The sequence below is a fragment of the Onychomys torridus genome, chromosome 9 (assembly GCF_903995425.1).
Source record: "Onychomys torridus chromosome 9, mOncTor1.1, whole genome shotgun sequence".
Classification (NCBI taxonomy): Eukaryota; Metazoa; Chordata; class Mammalia; order Rodentia; family Cricetidae; genus Onychomys; species Onychomys torridus.
Window position 1 is genome coordinate 67,331,999 of NC_050451.1, and position 23,875 is coordinate 67,355,873.

Here is a 23,875-nt window from a genome sequence, read left to right on the forward strand (position 1 = left end):
GTATTTGATGAAGGTTGAGAACTACACCCATCTGTGGGTTATAAGTATTTATAATAGAGTTGTAAGTCACACTGGTTTAGGAAAATGGCAGTAGTAGTTTGTTCTAGTGTTATCTCTGCAGGCATGGGTAATTGATTAAGTGGGCTTTTATTGAGTGGGCTCCAAGTCCAATTAGACAGCTCTTGGTTATCCTCAGGATAAAGTGCCACTATTGTACCATTGGGGATATCTTGCTGGGACAGTTTTCTTGTGCTTCATAGGCTTTATAGCTGGATAGAATTGTTGATTTTCTCTCTCAGTAGCTTGCCTATCACCGTCAGATATTATCTATGAGAGGTAGTCCTCAAAGAGGCTTCCAGGTAAATTCTAGCTCAATTTCTGTGTTTGAAGTATATGGTTCTTCAGTAATAGTCTTTTGAGTTCTGGAAGGCAATCAAAGACAATGGCAAAAGTCTATATATATTGTTTTGGAAACCAATCGGACCTCCCTGACTAACAACTGAAAAGGAGGTTTTCTGTTTGGAAGTTTTTGTTAGTCTTTGGTTGTTGGGGAGCATTATAACCCCATGTGGCCTAATTCCACTGTTGGAGCCCATCTGCGTTTCCTGGTGGCTTTGTCCCGCAGGTCTGCATAAAGAGGGTGATTGGAGCATGGGCCTGAGTGCAGGTGTTTGGAAGGGTCTACACTTGGCTGTGCATAGCAAGGGGGATGTTTCCACTCTGCTCTGTCCTTTGAACCCGAGCTTTCCCCTTTTCTCATTTCCTGACCTTTTTCCTTCTGCCTCCTCCGTGATGTTTCCTTTATACCTGTCTTTATCTGATCTCTTACTTTTTCTTAACCCTTTTATACCTCCCAATGCAAAGGTTTCTACGCAAGAAAATATTACCTCACAACCACAAGTTACATATTTTCTAAAAACAAAATCTTTACATAAGAAGAAATCACATTAAGATCCCAAGTGACATGTTTTCTTTAGAAGTCCACAAGTAGTTAAACTTTTTTTTTTTTGTTCACCTCAAAGCAATGACTCTTGTATAAATTGATTAACCAAGTTTTAGGCAAACTAAGTGTGTATCAGCCCATTTCTGTGTACTGGCAGTCTGTGGTTTTGGTGTAACAGACTTCTACTCTTCATTCTACTCTAGAGGAACTTTAAACGAGTGGGCAGCTGACATCTAGTTTCTTTACACAGAGTAGGGTCATTAACTTCCTTTTATAACACTGGGGCCTCTGATTAATTCTGTAAGTTAGGTGACCAAGGGACTCAGGCCTAACTTGCGTGTAGAGACATAATGGCTTTCTTTGATCATCAGCCTGTTTTTCCACCGGCAGAATGGGTGGGTCTATAATGCATGAAACTTCCCTGTTCTTATTTCCTGTCCTCAGCAGGCCTCACATCTAACAAGGGGAAGGTAACTTTTACACTGCATTTGCCCTTTTGGTGTCCCTTAATGAAACAATTGGCAGAATAATTAAATCATGCCCCTAATCATCTTCACTAACTGTCCTCACCACCTGTATCTTTTAGGCTAACTCAGAAAGTCCAGTTAAATCATAGATCTAACTAATTAACATTGCTCTTATAAAAATCATCTTCATTGTGATCTGCAAGTTAACTGCCCAGTGAGGAGTGGGATTTTCCCAAGAAACAATCACACTGTACTAGATACAGTGGGATCCTTCACATAGTAATCACACCACGCCAATGCAGCAGGAACAGGGCAGGCAGCAGGGGGACGCCTAGTGAAAAGGAGAGGGGGGCGGGTTACTGGAGACTATCCTGCTGGTCTCTGACTCTCCAGGATGGACTCAGAGTAGCTTGGTTATCCTCTGGGCTGTGTTCCATAAGCTCCATAGCTGTCTGCCGCTCCTCAGACATGGCCACTGGCACAGCGCGAATTGGGGAGAAGGGCAAGGTCTGCCAGAGCCACGGTTGCTGAGCTTGAGCTGGCTAGAGACCCTTCAAGAGATATTACGGGAGGAGGAGGAGGAGGAGGAGGAGGAGGAGGATGACGACGACGATGAGGACACAGGGGCAGCGGCAAGAGCGAAACTACCCCAAAACATGCAGCAGTAGGGAAGTGTGTTCATTGGCTGAGTGGGGAAGCCGCCATATTTGACTGTGTAGTTCACTCCAAGGCCTACACTTTGAGCCAGAAAAGGACTGTGAGCTTGTCTTTGAATCAACACCTGAACCTGACAGACACCAGTCAGAGAGAGAAGCAGAGGAGCTGGTGTTTGCAATCAAAGACTTCTTCAGCCTCAGAGAGGCTGAGTTCCCTCAGTGCAGCGCACATGTCTTGGGAACAAGGGGGCATTTGAAGGAAGGAGAGAGGAGACTGCCCAGAAATTGTGCTGAAATGAAGCAATGTGAAGTATTTTGTGATGCAACTCAGGGGTGGGGGAATCTTTACTGTGTAGCTAATTCAGAAGAGCAAAGGTCTTTTTTTTTTTTTTTTTAACAGAGAAACTCCATTGATGTGTTTCTAGACTCTAGTTTTAAAAGCAAATCAAATACTTTGTTGTTATTGTTTTTCTTTTTGAAACAGCGTCTATGTAAGCCTGGCTGGCCTAGCACTCGGTATTGAGACCAGGCTGGCCATGAACAGGATCTGCCTGTCTGGAGAAAGTACTAGTGCTGCCTTGCATGGGTAGCTGCCCTTCATTCTAGCCTTCATGACCAAGGGAGCAGAAATACGGTTGGAGGTTCGTTTACACACGGAAGTAGTCTACCTTCGACAGTAGGTGTTGGAATCACTTAGCTAAGAGAAGAAAAGTGCCATTGTCACCTTAACTATCGCCAGCCCAAGTTGAATGGCAGGCACAGCTCATCCAACCTGAAGAGCTTCTCTTGCTCACCTGCCGCTCTCCACACGTGCGTGCGTGCGTGCGTGTGTGTGTGTGCGCGCGCGCGTGTGTGTTCAATGCCTCAGCAGTAGAGCGGGCTGCACACAGCTGCAGCTCTTATATCTGTTCTTGGGCACTCGGTGACTTATTTGCTTCTTTAAATTTCTCTCTTCAAAGTATGTCTTAAGCTAATGGTCATGTCTGAATGTTCTCTTCAAATAGTTTTGATAAGCAATGTGAAAGTGAACTTCCTTAAATTTAGAAAGGGTTATAATAAAGGAGTGGACATATCTGTTCTAATAGAACAAACCAAGAAGGGTGTATTTTCTCTTATAGAGATCCTAGAAATTGATGAGTAGTTGCATTTGAATTACATATCCACTTGAATTATAATGTAATCATTTAATTAGACCACATTTTAAGGAAAAACCTATTACCCGCTGAAAATGCAGTCAGCTAAAATTCAGAATACTTTCCTTTTTTTTTCTGAACCAGCTATAGAAATGACTGGAATGACTTCATTCCCCAGATGGTGCTTGTCACATGACATTCCTGTTCTTAGAACATCTCTGTAGCCATGGAATCACTTCTAGCTTTAGTTAAGACTCCGAAAGAAAATGCTTTCATTCTCATCTCACCAGGCTTTGAGAATGGTATGCCTGTGGCAGCCCAGTAACAGATGCGTCCAAGCTTCTTGGCATTCAGTCCCACTTAAGTAGGGCTCCATCGTGACAATGGCTAAATTAGTAGGTTCCCTTGGAGATTTAGAAAGAGTGTGCCACTCTTGTTCATTGATAATGTAGTCAGAACCATCTCTCTCTCTGTAAAACTTGGAAAGATCTTGCACTTAGTGTTTTTAGCCAGTTCAACAAACATTAATTGAGCATCCATTATTTGGCAAATAATAGTCCACATAATGAATTCTAGGGACGCAGAAACAGATGCCGTCTGTGCAGACACTAGTAAGATTTTAACATAGTGATTTTGTAATCCTGGCTAAGGGAAGAATGGCTCTGCTAAAGCAGTGGACCAGTGACAGTAGGAATCAAATTTGCACAAGAAATGTCTCCGAGGTGGACGATAGACCTTACAGCTGATAAAAACTAGGGTGAGTTGGGGGACTGTTATGGAGCATTACCTATGTAAAGGTTTGTTATATTTGTTCATGCCGTGGAATAGTTAACTGTGTAAAAATGTGTTACATTTGTTTATGCTGTAGAATATTACTTTAACTATGTAAAGGTGTGTTACATTTGTTTGTGCTGCATTTGTTTAATTATGTAAAGATGTGTTGCATGTATTTCACCTTGCCTGCCTAAGGCACCTGATTGGTCTAATAAAAAGCAAATGGCCAATATCTAGGCAGGAGAGGGATAAGCGGGGCTGGCAGGCAGAATGAGTAGGAGGAGAGATCTAAGCTCAAGAGAGGAGGAGGAGGAGAGGGAGGAGGGGAGAGGGAGGAGGAGAGGGAGGGAGGAGGAGAGGGAGGGAGAGGAGAGGGAGGGAGGAGGAGAGGGAGGGGGAGGAGAGGGGAGGAGGGGGAGGAGGAGAGAGGGAGGAGGAGGGAGGAGGAGAGAGGGAGGAGAAGAGGGAGAAGGAGGGGAGGGAGAAGGAGGGGAGGGGGAGGAGAGGGAGGAGGAGGAGAGGGAGGAGGAGGGAGGGAGGGAGGAGGAGGGAGGGAGGGAGGAGGAGGGGGGAGGGAGGAGGAGGGGGGAGGGAGGAGGAGGGGGGAGGGAGGAGGAGGGGGGAGGGAGAGGGAGATGCCCAGGGCCAGTCAGGCAGCTGCCAGCACACACAGAGTAAGACATACAGGAAAAAAAAGTTCAGAGGCAAAATGTAGATGAAGAGAAACAAGTTAAGGGGAGGAGGGGGAGGCTAGCTAGAACTGAGCATAAGCTAAGGCTGAGCATCCATAACTAGTAAGTCTCTGTGTCATGACTTCGGAGCTAGTTGGTGGCCCAAAAGAAAAAGCCTGGTACAGAGAACTCGGAGCAAAAGTGAGAGAGCAGGAGAAAGGGTTAGAAAAGTGAATTGATGGAGGTCCTATTAGTTAACATGAGAAAGGAGAGGGGTATGTATGTTTGTGAGGAGAATGGACAGTTCTTTACAGGGGACCTTCTGACCCTGAGGATTCTAAGTGGGCTTGTCCTGTAGCCTTTAAGTTGTTACTCTATTTCTAGAGCTTTGTCGTTGTTTTTGGTTTTTGAGACAGGGTTTCTCTGTGCAGCCCTGGCTGCCCTGGATCTCACTCTATAGCCCAGGCTGGCCTGGAACTCACAGAGATCCGCCTGGCTCTGCCTCCCGAGTGCTGGGATTAAAGGCTCTGGCTCCCAGAGCTCATTTGATATTAAAGATAAATTGTTGGGGCCTGCCTGCAGGTGCAGAGCATGGAATGGAGCTGCAGTTTGCCATCTTGGGATACCATGGCTAGCCTTACTGGGCTCTGGGGCCCTTTCACCCATGTCAGCGGAGCATTCAGAGAAAGGAAAAAAGAAAAGTGCTTGGGAGTTGTTACTGTATGAGTGTTAGCTGAACTCATGGGGGTGAGTGAAATAAGCTCTGGGAGCAAGTAGAAAGAAGAGAAACTGGGTCCTGAATCCTGGACACATCAGCATGTAAGGGTTAAGGTGAGGAGTCTGTGGAGTGCTGGGGAGAAAGCAGAGGAAGTCACTTCACTGATTGTTGTAGTAATTCAGTTGAGAAATTATGGGGCCTTTGATCAGCTGTGAGGTCGGTAAGAGGTAAATAGATTTTAGGTTGTTTTAGTGGAACCAATATGATCTGCTGAAGACCTCAATGCAGGCCTTGGTCATACACTCAAGGGTAGTTACACGATTTTTGGATTGTAGAATTTTATTGATGAAGCTGGGGCTGGAGAGACTCTAGGACAAGATCAAGAGCCCATGGCTGGCCATGTTTGATTGAGGTGCATGATCGATATCCACATGGAGATGTCGAAGGGCCGTGGAGGCACAGGTCAGTGTTTCCCAGATTGGAGAGAGAAAAACCAGGAGTTAGGAAAATAGGTGATTTGTAAAATTATGTATCTGGATAAGAGGGTTATTTTTTAAAATACAAAAGGAAATAGGCAGTGGTGCACATGCTTTTAATTCCAGGGAGGCAGAGGCAGAGGCAGATGAATCTCTGAATTTGAAGCCAGCCTAGTCTACAGAATGAGTTCAAGGACAGCAAGGCCTACACAGAGAAACTGTTTTGAAAAACTGGAGGAAAAAAAAAAAGGATGGATCCCTAAGTCTTCCTAGAAACATGAAATTTAAAAGGATCCCATTCGATGCTGGTTTTGGTATGCAAACAAACATGACCTTATCACTTTCTCACGTGAACAGGTGTTAGCTTTGTACTTCTCAATCCAGGATTAATGAATGATTTTGATGTCTTTCTCTCACTGCTCCCAGCCTGCCCTGTATTCTTTTGCATGAGTTCAACTCAGAGTTAACCAATGCACTGGTGTCAAGTTAGGGTAAGGAATCAGAGTGCTTCCCTTGGTGTCATTTCATCAAGAGCAAGCCCAGATTTGAATTCTTCACTTCTCTCTACCTGTGTCTTCCATTGTCTCTTTCTGGCTGTTGTATGAGTCTGAATCTGTGACTCCCTGAATGCTGTTTTGTAAATCTGTCCCTGAGTCTATGTTCCTCAGTGTGTGCCCACATCTGTCTCTAACAAAGGACTTTGCTTTCTCTTTTTTTTGAACAGTACAGAAAGCATCACATTAGGGGAGGAATGAAGGGTATTTTCTATAAATCTTTAACTGAGTTTTATAAGGGTGAAGTCATTGACTCCAACTGGCCCCAGTGCACTCAGATAAGAGCCTTACAAACACTATTGTGAACAGACTTACCAACCTATATCCACATTGTTTTCAGTATTTGTGGTGGATATTCATTTTATAAGGCCACCTTCAGCCTACTTTCTGTTTCCAGCAGATGGTTATAACACATGTACATGTGCATTACCTTGGGCTAGGAGTATAGAAGAGTAATAAATTAAGGTTATAGCTATGCATAGCTTAGGTTGTAGAAGTTAATTACATGGGAAATCCAAGGCAAGTAAGGTTGGTTGTTCTCTTAAAGGTAGGTTAAAACAAACAGGCTGAGTACACAGTGGGATAGCAATCTTAAATAACTTCAAGGTATGTTTTATTAACTCTTGGCTGTGAGGTTCAGCAAAAGTTCCAGTCTCTTAGAATATAAAAGGTATCTTTACCATAATGTAAATCATTTCTTTCAATTGATAGATTTTATTAAATGATCCTCTCCTCATGTACCTTAAAGTGAAGTTATTGAGAAAATTAAGGAGAATTTTCAAAATAGATTGAGAAGGAAAAGGTGGTAAAGGGGGAGAATATGAGTTTAAGAAGTTGGCAGTGGTTTCTGGACTTAACAAGGGCAGTGCTAGTGAAGTGAGAATATAAGCCACAATCAGTAGACATGAGAGAACCAAGGAGATGTCTGCTTGTAAAGTGTGTTTGGTGAGTTGATGCCAAAGATGGTGGGTCTCTGTGGTGATGTGAACTCAAGAAATGTCTGTTTCTTCTGACATGATGGACAGACATCTTTGTAAGGACAAAGGCCAGAGTTTGTGGTTATGGCCTGTAGGGTTGGGTAACAAGAGGAGGACATTCTGAGACATCACCTTCTTGCTTTGGAGTGATGTGTGAACATCCTTTCATCCAGAGCTAGAATGATGGAGTTGTCATCATTTGAAATGGGAAGATTTCTAGTAACTTTCCATCACTTAAAGTAGAACTCTTTTTTTTTTTTTTTTTTAACTGAACAAGCAGGAAAAGAAGATTTTGATGGAAAAATAGATGTTTTTTATTATTTTATTTTTTTTGGTTTTCCGAGACAGGGTTTCTCTGTATAGCTTTGCGCCTTTCCTGGAACTCACTTGGTAGCCCAGGCTGGCCTCGAACTCACAGAGATCCACCTGCCTCTGCCTCCCGAATGCTGGGACTAAAGGCGTGCGCCACCACCGCCCGGCTTAGATGTTTTTTAAAAGAGGTTTATTTTTATTTTAGGTGTATGAGGATTTTGCTTGCATGTATGACTTTGCACCACTTGCATTCCTGGTACCTGTAAAGGCCAGAAAGGGGCATTGGATCTCCTGGAACTAGAGTTAGAGATGGTTGTTAGCTGCCATTTGGGGAGCTGGGAACTGACCTCCAGTCCTCATCAGGAGCAGCCAGTGCTCAGTCGTCTCTCCAGACCTCAAAGCATAGGTGATTTTGAGGATGAAGAAAAACATTCCACTTAAATTGCTACCTAACCAACTTTTATTGGTCACTGGCTATGTCCCACGTGTGGTTCTGGGCTCTGGCGATTGTGGATAGATATATGTGGTATTTTCCCAAATGGCTGATGTTTCGTACGGCCTGGGTATGTATCTGAAGACTGTTGTGAGAGGAGAGTACCAGCTAAATTGCCTCCTGAGGCCCACTAGCTCAGCTCCCGTGCTTGACTCCTGGGAGAGTATCAGTGGATTGAGTAACCACTGACCTGAAAAGAGCCCCACAGGAACAGGACCACGTATTTAGTTAGTAGCTAATGAACATGGTCTCGAGGATTTCTCTTTGTGTTCCACATCCTAGACATAGAAAGTGGATCATTTAGTACAGTGGTTCTCAACCTCCCTAATACTGCGACCCTTTAATATAGCTCCTCGTGTTGTGTGACCCCCAGCCATAACATTATTTTCATTGTTACTTCATAACTGTGATTTTCTACTGTTATGAATTATAAATATCTGTGTTTTCCGATGGTCTTAGGTGACCCCTGTGATTGTTTGGATCCCCCCCTCCTCCCAGGGGTTAAGACCCACAGATTTTGTGTCAGGATTGGTTATTAGAGGATGAATGTGGATGCTGTACAGACCAACACCAGTGTGGTATATTTTATTACAAACCACAGTGCAGTTAGTATACTTCTAGAGAAAGTGTATCAGAAAATGGTATTTCCATTTGTTTAAGTGAAATTGAGTTAGTAAAACATCATCAAGTGTGGTGTCAGTCATCCCTTTCTGAGGTGTAATGAATCATGTCTCATTCCCCAGAATCACCTGTCAGATTAGCAGCCCTCTAAGTGGAGGTTCACTTTGCAAGGTGAGCTGCTCTGCTATCTGAAGTGGAATCTAGCCAGCGGTTCTTACTCTACTGAAACATTTCACCTAGAGTCACCTGTAAGGGTATAACCAGTACAGCGAATGTTTGAGCACATTTGTGTTCATTTCTAGACTATGCATGCTCTCACTGAAACCTTTATCAACTTAGAAAATGTCCTATAGCTGGGAAAACACATCTTTGATTTCACCTACTTTCCTGGAGCTGAACAGCTCTTTGGTCCGAGTTCCTTGGCTGTGCCTTGCCCCTCTCTGTTGAATCTCCCCCGAAATCGTATTACTCTCCATGACATCCATTCTTGTAGTTGCAGAATGGAAGCAGTTTCATCACCCTCTTGTATGCTGTACAGATTATGCAAGGCACAGGACTTCCATTTTTATGGTAGCACAAATAGATAATTTTTTTCTTTGGTTTCTGGAAAGGAGTGATTGCCTATGGGATGTAAGTCTTCAGATGAAGGCTTTAACTGAGCTGTTGTATTTGAACGTGATTTTCTTATGAAAACTATTTTCTGGACTTGTATCATACTTTTCAATATCAGATGATTATTCTGTCATTGATCTGCATATCTTTATTATAGTGATAGTGTTCTAAAATGAGTGTAAGTTTTTTTTCTGTTTATATTTTTTAAAACCCTCTTTTTTATATTGAACATACTTTAAGCATGGGTTTTAATTAATTTTCAATTCTGTTTTCAATGTATCTGCTCTTTGTATGCACTTTTTAATATAGTAGTTGGTATAAGGGCATGCAGTCAGTGTTAGAATGTTAATAACATTCTTGGCTCACCTCAAGAAACAACCAATGGTTCTGGCCTTTTAAGCCCAATTCCACAAAACTGAGAACTATACAGTGCACATGGCACCATACCAGATGCTGTGCAAGACTGATTGTTGTAATTTAGTCAGTTACGCTGTCTGCACAGAGGGACTGCTGAATAGTGTCTGACTTCTGTTTTCCGAATTTGGGGGAAACATTAGCTCTGTGCTGGTTCTGGCAGTCCTCTGGCATAGGTCTGTTTCATATAAGTGTTTTCTAGAGGTGAATCATCTCTTTCTAGCAAATTGTAATGTATTATCAAGAAATGTGGATTCTGAACTTGTACTAGCTCAGGAATGGAGCATTTCCATTTTCTGTTAGTAGACTTTATATCATCTTTAATTATTGTTTAAGTGGAATGGTGTTAGTAGAAAGTCAAATTGTCTCATTAACTTCAAGCCTCTGCTTGTCTAAATAAAATGGAAAGGTTTCAGTTGTCATTAGATAGAAATTCAGATACTTAATATCCTGAAATGAAAGGTAAATTACATATCTTGTAACTTACAGCGCTTTGAGCTCCAAGGTTCTGGAAACTCTCTGCTTCCTAAAGAGATTGTAAGAGTGGAGAGGATGATTGACAGCCACATCTCCCACGCTCACGTGACAATCCAGGTGGCAGGGAAAGAGGTGACCATTAAGGTACGTCATCACAGTTTCATTCATCCTAAATCTGTCTCAGTCTGATCACTTCTGTGGCCCAAGTCAGGCCTTTGGTCCGCTGGTAAGTCTTTGGCTCTGCTGTACCTCTCTAGGTCCACCGGTGCGGCCACATCTGTACCCAGAGCTGTGTGCCCCTAAGTGGGAAAAGCCCGGAAAATGGGGAAAGCCTTCCTTCACAAATGTGTGGTTACTTGTTGGTTAACGGAAATGTGTTGTGCCTTGAGTTTTTGCTAAGGAATAGTGCTTTCAAGTGGATACCCTCTAGCATTGGAGAAAAAGGTTTTCTCCAATGGAGCGTCACTGAGTGTAACAACCCTACTCCAGGGCAGTCCCCATGCCCCGAAGTAGTTAGCTAACACAGAACAAACTCCATGCTGTTTGTTTTGTAGGCTTTTTTTCTTTGTTTTGGTGTTTTTGTTTTATTGGTTTCTTTATGTTGTTTTTGTTTGTTTGAGAGAAAGAACATGAAGTTGTGTGGGTAGTGGGTGGGTAGGATCTGAGAAGAGTTGGAGGAGGTGCAAAACATGATTTAAAATACATTGTATGAAAACAGAATAAATATGGAGGAAAAAGAAATAGTGCTTTGAAAACATTTTCCTCAGTAGAGAACTCTGTTTAAGTCCAGCCTTTCCCAGCTGCAGGAACCAGTTTAGACAGGAGCTGTGCTGTTGGGCAGTGCTTAGAGAGGGGATGTGTGTGTGGTCTGTTCTGTCCTTCTCTTCTAACCCTGACTTCAGGGCTCCAGGAATCCCAGGGAACCCAGCTTGAAAAATCCAAGTGTCGCCGGGCAGTGGTGGCGCACGCCTTTAATCCCAGCCAGCACTCGGGAGGCAGAGGCAGGCGATCTCTGTGAGTTCAAGGCCAGCCTGAACTACCAAATGAGTTCCAGGAAAGGCGCAAAGCTATACAGAGAAACCCTGTCTTTGAAAAACCAAAAAAAAAAAAAAAAAAGAAAAATCCAAGTGTAAGAATGAATGCCTGCCTTCTTATGTGTGACCAAGCACAGTTCTATTATAACAATTTGTTTTAATATGGATATTAATATTTATTCATGTAACTATATTTATTCATTCCTTGAACTAAATATCAGCTATGTCTATCATGAGCCAGGCTGTCTGTAATTAGGTTTAGTGTATATTTCTTGTATTCTAGATATTTTTTCCTGATATATACTATCCGCTTAAGTCCCCCAGTAGTCCTGGAGGCAAGTTCTATTATTATTTTATAATAGCTTAAACAGCAGAACTGTACAGTGACTTCTTGATTCACCCACGTTTCCTGGTCAGGGAGTGGTAGCTAGGATTTCTAGACAGACACAGATGCCACTGTGCACCCATGCCCGCTTCAGATGGATATCCTGTCCCAATCTGAGCTAGAGGCACAAGAGTGCGGACTCCAGGAGTGGAGGATGGAGGGTCTGGAGATGGAAGGGTTGTGGGGAGGAAAAAGGAAAGCTAAGTCTTGAAAAAAACAGTGGAGGAGTATTCTCGTGGACAGGAGTATGGTAGGGCACTGTGGCAGATTTAACACAGAGTGTGGAGTGAGGATATCCGAGCCAGCTGCAGTCATTTGTTTCCCTTGGTAATGGCTCTGTAAGTTCATTGCCTGCCATCCCATCCAGTTCACTTCTATGTTGGTTACCAAGGTGATCTCCCTTAAGTGCAGACCTGATCCTGACACTTCCTGACTACTAATCATTTAGAGTTCACGTTGTGTACAGTCCAGCCATGCCCACAGTCCTCAGCACAGCATGGGCCCCAGAAGGTCAATAAAGAGAAAATTACCTCACCCATACATAGGCTCTGAAATGGTCAATCTCATAGTAGTTGAGAGTAGAATAGTGGTTACCAGAGGCTGGGACAGTAAGGGCAAGAAAGGGGTGGAGAGAGGTTGGTCTGTGGCCGCTGAGTTAGAGTTAGCTGGGAATGAGAAGCTCCTGTGTGCAATTGTGTGGTTGAGTGACTACAGACAGGGATAAAGTACTATATGCTGCAAGTACCTCAGGCGAAGGATTTTATTTTATTTTAATCACAGATAAGTTAAAAGAGAGTCATGTGGTTGTGTACACTGTTAACTCCGGCACTCAGAAGGAGAGAAAGCATCATGAGTCTGAGGCCAGCTTGGGCAAAGTAGAGAGAGTGTCTCAAAAGCAAAAGCAAAAGCAAACCAAAGCAAATGAGGAGCTCCTGCCCCTGCTAATTAGCTTTTTCTGTTAGTGCCAGACAGTCTTTCCTAAACATGACCCGACATATACATAGTATAGAAACATCCCATAGTAACCTACTTATACACATGAATTTTAAGTTTATGGATGAGTTAAAAGTAAATGTAATTAAAAAACATCCGTAGGGGAGTAGAAGAGATAGCTGAGCGTTCAGTCACTCGCTGCTGTTCCAGAGGACAGTTCAGTTCCCATCATCCACATCAGGCAGCTCGCTAGCACCTGGACCTCTAGCTCCAGAGGGATTTCTCTTCTGATCTCTGCAGGCTCCCACGCACATATGCTATAGACTCAAATACATTTAAGTGGAAAATAAATCTTAAAATAAATGTCCTTAGAGAAGAAAAAAGCCATTAATGTCCAAAACCCAATGAGTCTGGGGAAAAAGAAAAACTAAAAAGCAAAAGCAGATGAATGGAAGGAAAGATTTTCCCAGATACTTTAGAGTGGTAAGCCAAGAATGGAGAGAACCTGAGGAGATGGCTTCTAGGAAAGAGGAGGTCATTGATAAGATTCCAGTGTGTGATAACTGGGAATTTTGTACTTATAACTGGAGTTTAAGAAAAGGTAATGAATGTTATGTTCACTACTACTTGTTTTTAATGACAAGTTAGAAAGAACATGAAAATGACATGTTCTGAACGTATTTGGTTTGAAACTTAAATTTTAGAGGAATAATTGATATAGAGATTTGATAAGGATTATTAGGTTGAAATGAAAAAAGAGTTACCTAGAATTGATAGGTAAGAAATGAATAAGGGACTTTTAAATGGAAATTATGTGCTTCCTATTACTAATATTTTTAGAAAAACATGCATATATTTTTTTTAATCCTTTTTAAAATGACAGGTGCCAGCAGGGACTAGAGCAGTAAATCAGCCTTTTGCATCTGACCGTTTCATTCAGACTCCAAGCCACAAACAGTTGCTGGCTGAAATGATGCAGTCCCACATGGTGAAGGATATCTGCTTAATTGGAGGAAAGGTAAGAAAAGGTGTAAGCATTTGTTTACCAGCTTTGAGTGTGTGGACTTAGTGCTTACATGTTGGTGTTTCCGTTTGCAGGGTTGTGGGAAAACGGTCATCGTGAAGAACTTTGCTGACATCTTAGGGTACAGCCTAGAGTCCATCATGCTCTATCAGGTATGTCCTCGCTTTCCCAAGCTTGTCCTGGAGACAAGCCTGCTTAGGCTGACAGTGCCGCTGACCGGTCGGACTTCGGATGGGGATTTATAACTGAAATAACATTTAAGTTAGAGAGCAATTATATTTGTTTGAGACTTTTGATAGTGCGTTCTAGACCAAACCAGGATCTGCTTTTCAGTAGAGATTCATTTTATGGACTTGCACCCTCTGAACTCCCCGAACACATTTGTGAATAATTTGGAAAGCTAAACTTGAGTATTCTCTGATGTTGAATGCTATCTTCTGGACATGACATGGTGCAGTTATCTTGAAATCAGAGCAACTGGGATTATCTGCAGGAGGCCTTCTCAAAGTTGGACCCATTAACATTCCCTCAGAGAGGAGGGAAGGCTCACAAGACTGTACAAAAGCTGGCCACAAACTACTTGAGAGCACATCCACACACACCCCACCTCCCCGCCAGATACATGGGCGTTTACAGCCCCTGGGCTCGGAGACATTTTCTTTGGTGGTGTGGCTGCCCGTAAGTAAGGTGCCATGGTTCTGTAGCTGAGCCCTCACTCATGTTCATGTAGGTAAATCCAATTGCTTAGCATCCCTTGGTCCATTGTTGGTGCCCTATCTGGAGTGAGTAGACACTGGTCTCGTGCCTCTACAGAAAAAGGTAATGGTACATTCAGTTGAGGCAGGCCCAAGCCCCTCCTCTCTGCACCAAGGCTGCTCAGAGCGCCTCACCACAGCCTCTGCCGACTCCCTATGGGAGACCTTGCCTTGGAGGAGGTGGGAATGGGGGGGGGGGGGGGGGTTATGGGAGGAGGGAGGACAGAGGAATCGGTGGTTGATATATAAATTAATAGAAAAATCTATTAATAAAAAATCCAAGAATGCAAACACAGTAAAAAAAAGAAAAAGGGAATGGAAATAGATTATTACATTATTAAACTAGACATACTTCCTAACATTCGCCACTCTGTCCACTTTTGTGCATGTAATTCACTGTCGTGTGTGTGTGTGTGTGTGTGTGTGTGTGTGTGTGTGTGTGTGTGTGTAGGGGGGATGCATGTGTGGAGTTCAGGGGACAACTTCCAGAGTTGGTTCTCTCCCTCCGCCATGTAGGTCCCAGGGACTGGACTCAGGTCATCTGGGTTGGCGGCAGGTACCTTTACCTGCTGAGCCATCTTACCAGCCTCAGTTACTGCTGCTGCTGCTGCTGTTCTCTTCTTCCTCCTCCACCTCTTCCCCTCCTGCTGCCCCTCCTCCTCTTTTAAATAGAAACTCTAGTCCCAGTAATCAATAACTCCCAAGTTCGGTCCTTACTTACATCCTGATAACCTCTATTTATTTCCCTTTCTGTCCCTGGAAGTTTGCTTATTTTAGATACTTCACATAAATGGAACCAGAGGCCTTTTGTCTTTTTCTGTGTAGTCTACTGAATTTAATGTTGTCCCTGCTCACCCTTGGAGCATATAGCATATAGCAGAACCATTCATGGCTGATCAGTATGCTGCACACACACCATCGTTACATCGTCCTCTGGCGATGGAACTGGCATTGTTCCAGTTCCTGCTTGTGAGTGTTGCTGTTGCACTCAGTGAGGAAGAGCCCAGTCGCTGCTGTCAGTTCTGCCGGGTCATCCATGCAGCGTGACTGCTAGGTCCTAGGAAGTCTCTTTTCTTGCACAGCAGCTGTGCAGTTCCCGTCCTGCAGCAGCATGTGAGAGATTTAGTTCTTCCGTGCTCATCACTGCCCATTTTACCTTTTGTTTGTTTTACAGCGGTCATCCTAGTGGATGTGACCTGGCTGTACACTGTACTTTTGCTTTGTATTCCCCGACTGAAGTGTTGAACATTTTTGTGTTTATTGGCATTTTTTTTTATCTTCTTCGGAGAATGGCCTATTCAAATCCCTTTGCATGTTTTTTGTCCTTTAATTTTTAAGTTTGTATTCAAAGTAATGGGTTTCAATATAACACTTTTGTGCATAGATATCACACTTGGCTTTAATCCATTCCCTGCCCTGCTGCCTTCCTCCATCTCCTCTCTGGCTGCTTCCCTTCTCACCCCAATAGCCCCTCATCCTTTCATGGCACAGGTGTCCAGTTACCTTCTCTTTACCCTGTCCTTAAGGTCTCTTCCTGTCTCTCTCGATCTTTCTTCTAGTGTCATGCCGCCTCCTCTCTCTCTCTCTCTCTCTCTCTCTCTCTCTCTCTCTCTCTCACACACACACACACACACACACACACACACACACACACAGATTTTAAAAATAGATCCTGCTTATGAAAACAATGTGTTATTTGTTTTCTTGAACCTGACATGTTGGTTGCCACTGATATGTGAGTGCCATTTTTTTGACTTCTATGCACATCTTGCCATGCTGGCAATTGTCGTGGTTTGTAAGGTTTCCACCTGGGTAGGACTCTTCAATTGCTTCCTTCCTTGGCAGCTTGCATAGTATTTTCTAGAACCATCAAAGCTAGACCACAGGAAAGAGGCTTTCAGGTTAGATTCAGCTCAAGTCATCCAAGTCATGTGTCCTAAGTGTGTGGTGTCTTCAGCTATAGGGACCTTCCCTTAACACCTGAGATGTAGCCAAGGGCTACATTGATACCATTCATCTGTAAAGAAAAGTGAAATCATGGATTTGCAGGTAAATAGATGGAACTAGAAAAATTATATTGAGCAATGTAATGCAAATCCCTCATGTTCTCTCTTATTGGTGGTACATAGCTCAAAATCCTCAGGTGTGCATATACAACATGGAGTAACCACGGAAAAGTGTAAAGCAACCATAGATGGTGGTGGGATTGGGTGGGGAATAGCAGGATGTGGGAGATCTGATGTAGGAAATGAGAATAATGAGGAAGGGGCTCCAACTGGGGAGCATGAGGAGGGACAGATAACACCAAGGTTGTTTGGTAAGGCCTCAAAGAACCACATTAATTTCTATTTACCTAAAATTACACACAACAGTGTAAGTGTATATGCATACACACATACATATACACATATGTACATTCACATATATCTGAATGGAGGATGCGCCACTCGGCTGACAGTGCTCTCTGCACAAGAACCATAGACTAAAAACCACAGTCCTCATTTCAAAGGTTTGCCTGGGTAACCCAAGTGACTCCAGGATAATATAGATATTTTCAGTTCTCTGAGGACGCTCCATACAGATCCCAACTGTGCACCAGTCTATATTCCACCAGCAGTGAGGAAGGGTTTTTCCCCTGCCTTGTCGGCATCTTTCATTGCTTGTTGGTTTATTTTGTTATTTTGTTTTGTTTTAATGACAGCATTCTTTTTTTTTTTTTTTTTAAATTTTCAGACAGGGTTTCTCTGTAGCTTTGCGCTTTTCCTGGAACTCACTCTGTAGACCAGGCTGGCCTGGAACTCACAGAGATCCACCTGGCTCTGCCTCCTGAGTGCTGGGATTACAGGCGTGCGCCACCACCTGGCATTGACAGCTATTCTTACGAGAGTAACATAGAATTACAAAACTGTTTTGATTTCCATTTGTCTGATGGCTAAAGATGTTGAATACTTTTCAAGGGTTTGTTGGCTCTTTGCATTTCATGTTTTGAGAACTGTGTTGAATTTATTAGCCTGTTTGTTGATTAGATGATTTTTGAGGTTTTGCTGTTCTTTGTGTAGTCTCGATACTGATAGCCTGCCTGGTGTGTGGCTGGAAGGTCTCCCCACTCCCAATGTCCTCTCACCCTGCCGCTTACTCTCTTTGCTGTGCAGAGGACTTTAATTTCACGTGATTCCATTTGCCAGTTCTTAGGAGTAGTCCTGTGCTATTGGAGTCTTTATTCAGAGAGTTCTTGCTTTGTGTCTGTCTTGAAGTATTTTACCTGCCTTCCCCTGGCAGTTTCAGTGTTTAGGCCTTATATATTAAAGTCTTTGACCCAATTTGAATTAATTTTTGTTCAGGTGAGAGATAGCGACCCGACTGTATTCTTCTACTGAGGAATCCAATTTCCCCAGCATTATTTGTGAAGGGCTCTCTTTGCTCTGGTGTCTGACGTTTTTGTTAATCAGAAGTTAGGTGGCTGTACCGGTGTAGGTTTCTTTCAGGATTCTATTGGTCTGCATGTCTTTTGAGTATGCCAGTGCCGTGCTGACTGTGTTGCTGTGGCTCTTCAGTGTCATCTGAGGTCAGGTACGGTGGTGCTGGCGGCACCTTTTACTCAGGGCGGCTTCAGCTGTTGGTGGCATTTCGTGTTTCCCTGCTGTGACTTGTAGAATTCTTTTCTCCAGTTCTGTAAAAAAAATGTCTTTGGGAGTTTGGTGGGACTGGAAGATTCCACTACGTTGTGGAGAGCTTCTCTTCTGGTTATTTTTCTTTTTTCAATGCCTCCTGCGTTTAAATATTAATTTTGTAAATTTTCTGCTATAATTTCATTGAACACATTGTCTTTTAGTGCTGATTTCAGCTCCTCCTTCTGATTGGTGCATTTGTAGGTTTGGAATCGTGATCTTAGCTCAGAGTTCTTGGGTGGTTGTGCTCATGCTCACTGTTACTAGTTTTTCCTTATCACCTTACCGATGTAGGATTTCCTCACCTTTGCCCTCCATTCTTGAGATTCTTTCTTCTGCTTGCTCAAGTCTCTTGTGATGCTTCACTCTGTAAGTTTTATTGCTGTTTTTTTGTTTGCACCTTTATGTAGCTTGTGTACATGTTCATGTGGCTGTCTGCATAAGTGTTTATTGGTATCTGTGTATGCACATATGCCTTTGTGCAGGTGTGTGTGTGTGTGTATGTGTGCACACGCGCACGCACACGATATGCACACAGGTGTGCTAATGGAGACTAGAGGTCAATGCCAGTTGTCAACTTCCATTTCACTGATCTTTATAGAGAAGCATCTTTTGCAGAACTAGCTAGTGAGGCTTGCCAGGAAGCCCCATGGCGCCTCTTTTCTCCTCTTGCTCTGGGTTGCGCCTGGATTCTAGATGGTTTCTGGGGGTTGAATTCACCTTCTCCCGACTGCACAGCCAGCACTTTAGCCACGGAGCCTCCTCCCCGCCTTTGCAAAGCTTTGTGCTGCTGTCCAAGTCTGTGCTGGGAAGTGTCGGTCGGAACTGCCTGTCCTCCCTTGGGGGCTTTCCTTGTTTGCACACAGAGAGCCTGGGCTGGCCACAGTTAGCTCTTCAGTTGGGGACCCACTGGTTCTCCTACCCTCTCACACTCCAGATTAGTTATCCCTTCACCAACCAGGCAGTCAAGCATGTTTAACTGGGCTTCTTGAGTAGGCATGATTTATACGTTCTGGCTGTTGAATCCGTTCTTAGATCTATGATTGGCAGATTATTTTCTCGTACTGGGGTTTTCTTCTCACCTCCTTGGCCATGTACTTTGATGCACAACAGTCCTTGTACTGAAGCCCAGTTGTCATTTTCCTTTGCTGCTTATGTTTTTGCTGTTATATTCAGTAAAACACTGCCAAGTAAAATGATGTGATTTTATTCCCCCATTTTCTTCTAAGAATTTTTCCATTTTAGGTCTTAAAGCTGGGCCTCTAATTAATTTTGTTAATTAATCCAACTTTAATATTTTCCATGTAGGCACTGCATTGTCCCGGCACCAATATTTAAAATGTTTCCTCATTGAATAGTTGTGGCATATTTGTTTAGGATCAGTTCATCATGTACACAAGGGTTTCTTTCCTGGGTCTCTGTTGGTAGCCTGTGTCCCTTGCCATGACCTATTGCCACACTGGTTACTGCAGTTTCAGAATGAGTTTTGAAATGAAGAACCACAAGGCTGTTTGTTTCCTTGATCATTGGTTAGTCAGGGTCCCTTGAGATTTCCTGTAAGTTTTAGGATGGATTTTCTGTTTGTTTCTAAAGATGAGATTGAGATTTTGAGAGAAGTATTGATTCTGTGCTTAGCCTGGTTAATGTTTCATCTCCCACAGTCCTCCAGGCAGTTGAGCAGGATTGCCTTTTCCTTTATTTGTATTTACCTTGGTTTCTTTCAGCAGTATTTAACTGTTTTGTGTGTAAATCTTTTATCTCATTCATGACAGTTAATCCAAATAATTTTTAAATGGATTATTTTGGTGAATGTACATATTGTACATTTTTACTTTTTATTTTTTAAAAGAAAATATATAGCTAATTTCTTAGAGTGACATTTCTTATTCTTTTCTGTTTTAATTTTGTGTTTTGTTTTTGTTTTTTGTTTTTGTTTTTGTTTTTGGAGACAAGGTCCCACCATGTCGTTTTGGCAGTCCTTAAATTCATAGAGGTCCATCTGTCTCTGACTCCCAAGTGCAGGGATTAAAGACCTGTGCCATTTGTCCAGCTTTTTACATGTTTGCAATGCTCTCTCCTAACGTTTTTATCCTGATAATTTTGTGATGCCACACCTCAACTCTTGGTTCTAGAAGTGTTAGTAGTGTCCTCAATTTAAAAGAGTTTCTATTTTCTTCCTTTGGCTGGGTTTGGAAGAGAATGTGAGAATATAGAAGTTTCTATTTTCATTCTTTGATGAGGTTTGGAAGAGAATGTGGTACTACTGACTTTCATTTCAGAGTGTCATTGGTGTTTTGTCCTTATTTAATTATAGTGCATAATTATCTCTTGTTATTAAGTTGTATTCTCTGTGTATGGGTGGTTTGCCTGCATGTATGTCTGTGCACTACAGTGTGGCTGGTGCCAGAGGAGGCCAGAAGATGGCCTCAGATCTCCTGGAACTGATGGTTGTGGGATTCCATGTAGGTTCTGGGAGTCAAACCCGGGTCCTCTGGAAGAGCAGAAAATGTTCTTAATTGCTGAACCATCTCTCCAGCTCCAGATGTAATTCTTTTTCATACTAAATATATTTATATTAAATGTTCTTGGGCTTGGAAGGTAGCTCAGTAGGTGAAAATGGTAACCTCACAAACCCAAGGCCCTGTGGTCATTGCCTGGAGCCCATATGAAAGGTTGGATGTTGTGAGCCAGCTTGAAGTAAGCCTCATAGTGGCAGGGGCCAGGGACCCTATTTTGGCAAGGTAGAAGATGAGAATTGAGTCCCGAAACTTAACTTCTGAATTCCATATATCCACTGTGGAGTATACATGCATGCATACCACATGCACAGTTAATTACAAAGCACACTTTCAAACATTCTCATTTCTGAAAAGTGAGGTTTAAAACAGTTAGTTGTGATGTTTGATGATAGGATGTTTTGTAAGATCCTCCCAAACAAGTGGTGGTGTTGGAGATTCATCTCTCATGCTGTAAAGAATTTTGTCCCGGTCCTCTGAATTGACCTGACTCTACTCCTGTACATAATTCTCATTACCATATGTCAAGGAAGATAGTTAATAGTAGATGGGTGATAGGAGATAAAGGTCATTAAAATGACCTGACGGTGGGACTTAAAGATTTTAATATTTGCTGCAAGTCTCTCTGATCTTGAGATGAACTTTATGGAGACGCACGCTGTGCTGAGGGACTGCAGAGCATGGGTTCTGGAGAAGGGCGCTGTGAGCACTGCTTCAGTGTGTGAACTCGTGTGGCCAGAACCTTCACAACTCATCCTAGAGATGCTTGAGAGTGGCTGTGTTGTCTCACCACCCTGTCCATCACCCTTCTAATTAATTTATGATAAAAGATGCTCTGTCAGATACCACGGGAAAACTGAATTGATACACTTTGTGACATATGATTATAAATATTAGAACAGTTTACCTTCCCAAGTGACACAAGACAGTTTCAGGAAGCTCTTTTCTCTCTTTTTCAAAATTTATTTTTATTTTTTGAGATTATAATTACATCATTTTTCCCCTTTCTTTTCCTCCTCCAAACTCTCCCTCCTTGTTCTCTTTCAAATCCATGGCCTCCTTTTTCAGTAATTGTTTTACATACAGGTATGTGTATGTTTAACACACATATATTTCTAAGTATAACTTCAGTCTGTATAATGTTACTTTCATGAATGTTTTCAGGGCTGGCCATTTGGTATGGACAGTTAATCACACTTTCCCTGGGGAAGGCTCTCTCTCCCATTCTCGGCACTCCTTAGTAGTTCTCTTGTGGAGATTGCACCATCCTGCGCTCCCCATCCACATGGCCTGTCTGCTGGCACCCTGCTCCACTCATGTTTGGGCTGTCCTTCGGTGAGACTTGGTGGGAGCAGCACCTGACATTTCCAGGAGACAGAGGCTCACAACAAACTCTGATCCTCTGGCTCTTTTGAACTTAGTATTATTTATAAAAGTGTCAACATTTTTAAACAGGTGAAACCCCTGTTCTAATAAAGTTGGAAATACTTTATAGACCTCCATGGGTTTTTCTAAACACTGCTTTGTGCATCAGCTTTCTGCAATCCGTTTTCACTGATAGTTTTACACTTTCTGTCTAAATTGTGAAACTTATATACGCTTTCATCTGCTATCAACTGTAGAAGAACCAAGCAACACATTCCCTAATAATAACTCGGGTCCCTTAGCTATCCTGGAAAACTGCTCAAAGTGTTCTGTTACTGAATTCTTGCCTTAACATGTGAAAGAATTAGTTTTAGAATCTGAGAGTATATTTTTTGTCTATTTTTGGAGATTGAAAATATTAATCTCATAAAAGTATGACATTAATTATTTTGCTTTCCTCTTCAGTTTGTTGGTGGATAGGAAGATACAACTTTTAAAGTGGGTAGGTTATTCTACTTCTTGATACAGTTCTTGTGCTGGGTAGTGACATGTCAATTTGATACAAGCTATGATCATTTTGGAGGAGGGAACTTCAATTGACATGGGGATGCCTGTGATGCATTTTTTCAATTGATGATTAATGTGGGAAGGCCCAGTCTACTGTGGGTGGGGCCATCCCTGGGCTGGTGGTTCTTGCCTCCAAGTTTCTACCTTGAGACTTTCCCAGATGATAGATTATAAGATGTAAGATGAAATAACCCTTTTCTTCCCCAGGTTGATTTTGGTCATGATGTTTTATCACAGCAATAGAAACCTTACCTGAATAGTTGGTATCCAGATTGTGGGGTGTTGCTCTGATAGGACTTTGTTTTGGGGAGGATTGTGGTGGCATTTGAATCATGGACTGGAAAAGCCATCAAGTACTCAGAGCTAAGTGAACTGTTCTGCAGCAGCTTGGGAAGTAAGCATGTTAAGAGCAGTTCAGACAGTGGAGGCCTGGCCTGTGAACATTCAGAGGGAAGTTTTGAGAGTCTTTTAAAGCCTATTGGGGCAGTTGACTATTTTACATTAAGAATCTGTGACTCTGGCCAGCTAGGGCTGAAGACCAAACTGTGACTATCCAGAGAGAGAGGCCTGTACCACTGAGGTGAAACCTTTGTTTTATTGCAACAGTTGATGCTAGTCAGCTGCAGCTGAGAAATTACCAGTGATTAAGAAGAGACCGGTGCCATTCAAGATCCTAAATCTAGGTGTGTGTCCCCAGTGACAGCACACAGAAGCTGTGGTCCAGAGGGCCCAGCCACCTCGTGCTGGCAGCCAAACTTGGTAACAACTAAGTTTCCCAGGTAATGAAGGGGCTATGGAGAGGGGCTGAGACTTGGCACTATGTGGCAAAAGTTAGAGTCTTCCCTGAACCCAGAAGAGGTCACTGGTGAAGGTTACAGCCCAGTTATAGCTGACACCCTTAGAGATGTCAGTACCTTTGGACAACCACCAAGGACAGCTGAGGAGTGGAGCCGGCCTGAGCCTAGGGGACAAGCTGTGTGTGCCTGGGATGCCAGAGGTGGAGAAGGGGAGCTGGTCTAGGGCCCTTTGGAGTCCAGAGGATTTTGAGTGAGTCCCTGATGTCAAACACTGAACTTTTTTTCCCCAACATTTTAATGATTCTTTTTGGTTTTTACATGATACATCCAAATCCCACTCATCTTCCCATCCCCTTGCCACCACCTTCTGCCGTTCTGACTGCCCCCAAAACAAAACAAAATTTAAAGGTATAGCCTAAAAAACAACAACAACTACAAAAAAGTTTGAGCATGGAAGCTGTAGTTGTGGCCGAGTGAGTCACACAGCGTACCTCTTAGTCCATACATCTTTACTTGGAAGTGTTCTTTACAAT

General features: G+C 42.8%; 1 protein-coding gene across 2 annotated transcripts in view; it reads left to right on the top strand.

The window, feature by feature from the left end:
* The window catches only part of Vwa8 (von Willebrand factor A domain containing 8), a 346,670-nt gene that overhangs the window by 86,614 nt on the left and 236,181 nt on the right, over window positions 1-23,875 (top strand). For both annotated transcript variants that reach the window (XM_036198655.1, XM_036198654.1), the window contains exons 10-12: window positions 10,311-10,442; window positions 13,534-13,668; window positions 13,749-13,826. In XM_036198655.1, coding sequence (XP_036054548.1) covers window positions 10,311-10,442; window positions 13,534-13,668; window positions 13,749-13,826 — 345 coding nt within the window. The remainder of the gene's footprint in view (window positions 1-10,310; window positions 10,443-13,533; window positions 13,669-13,748; window positions 13,827-23,875) is intronic.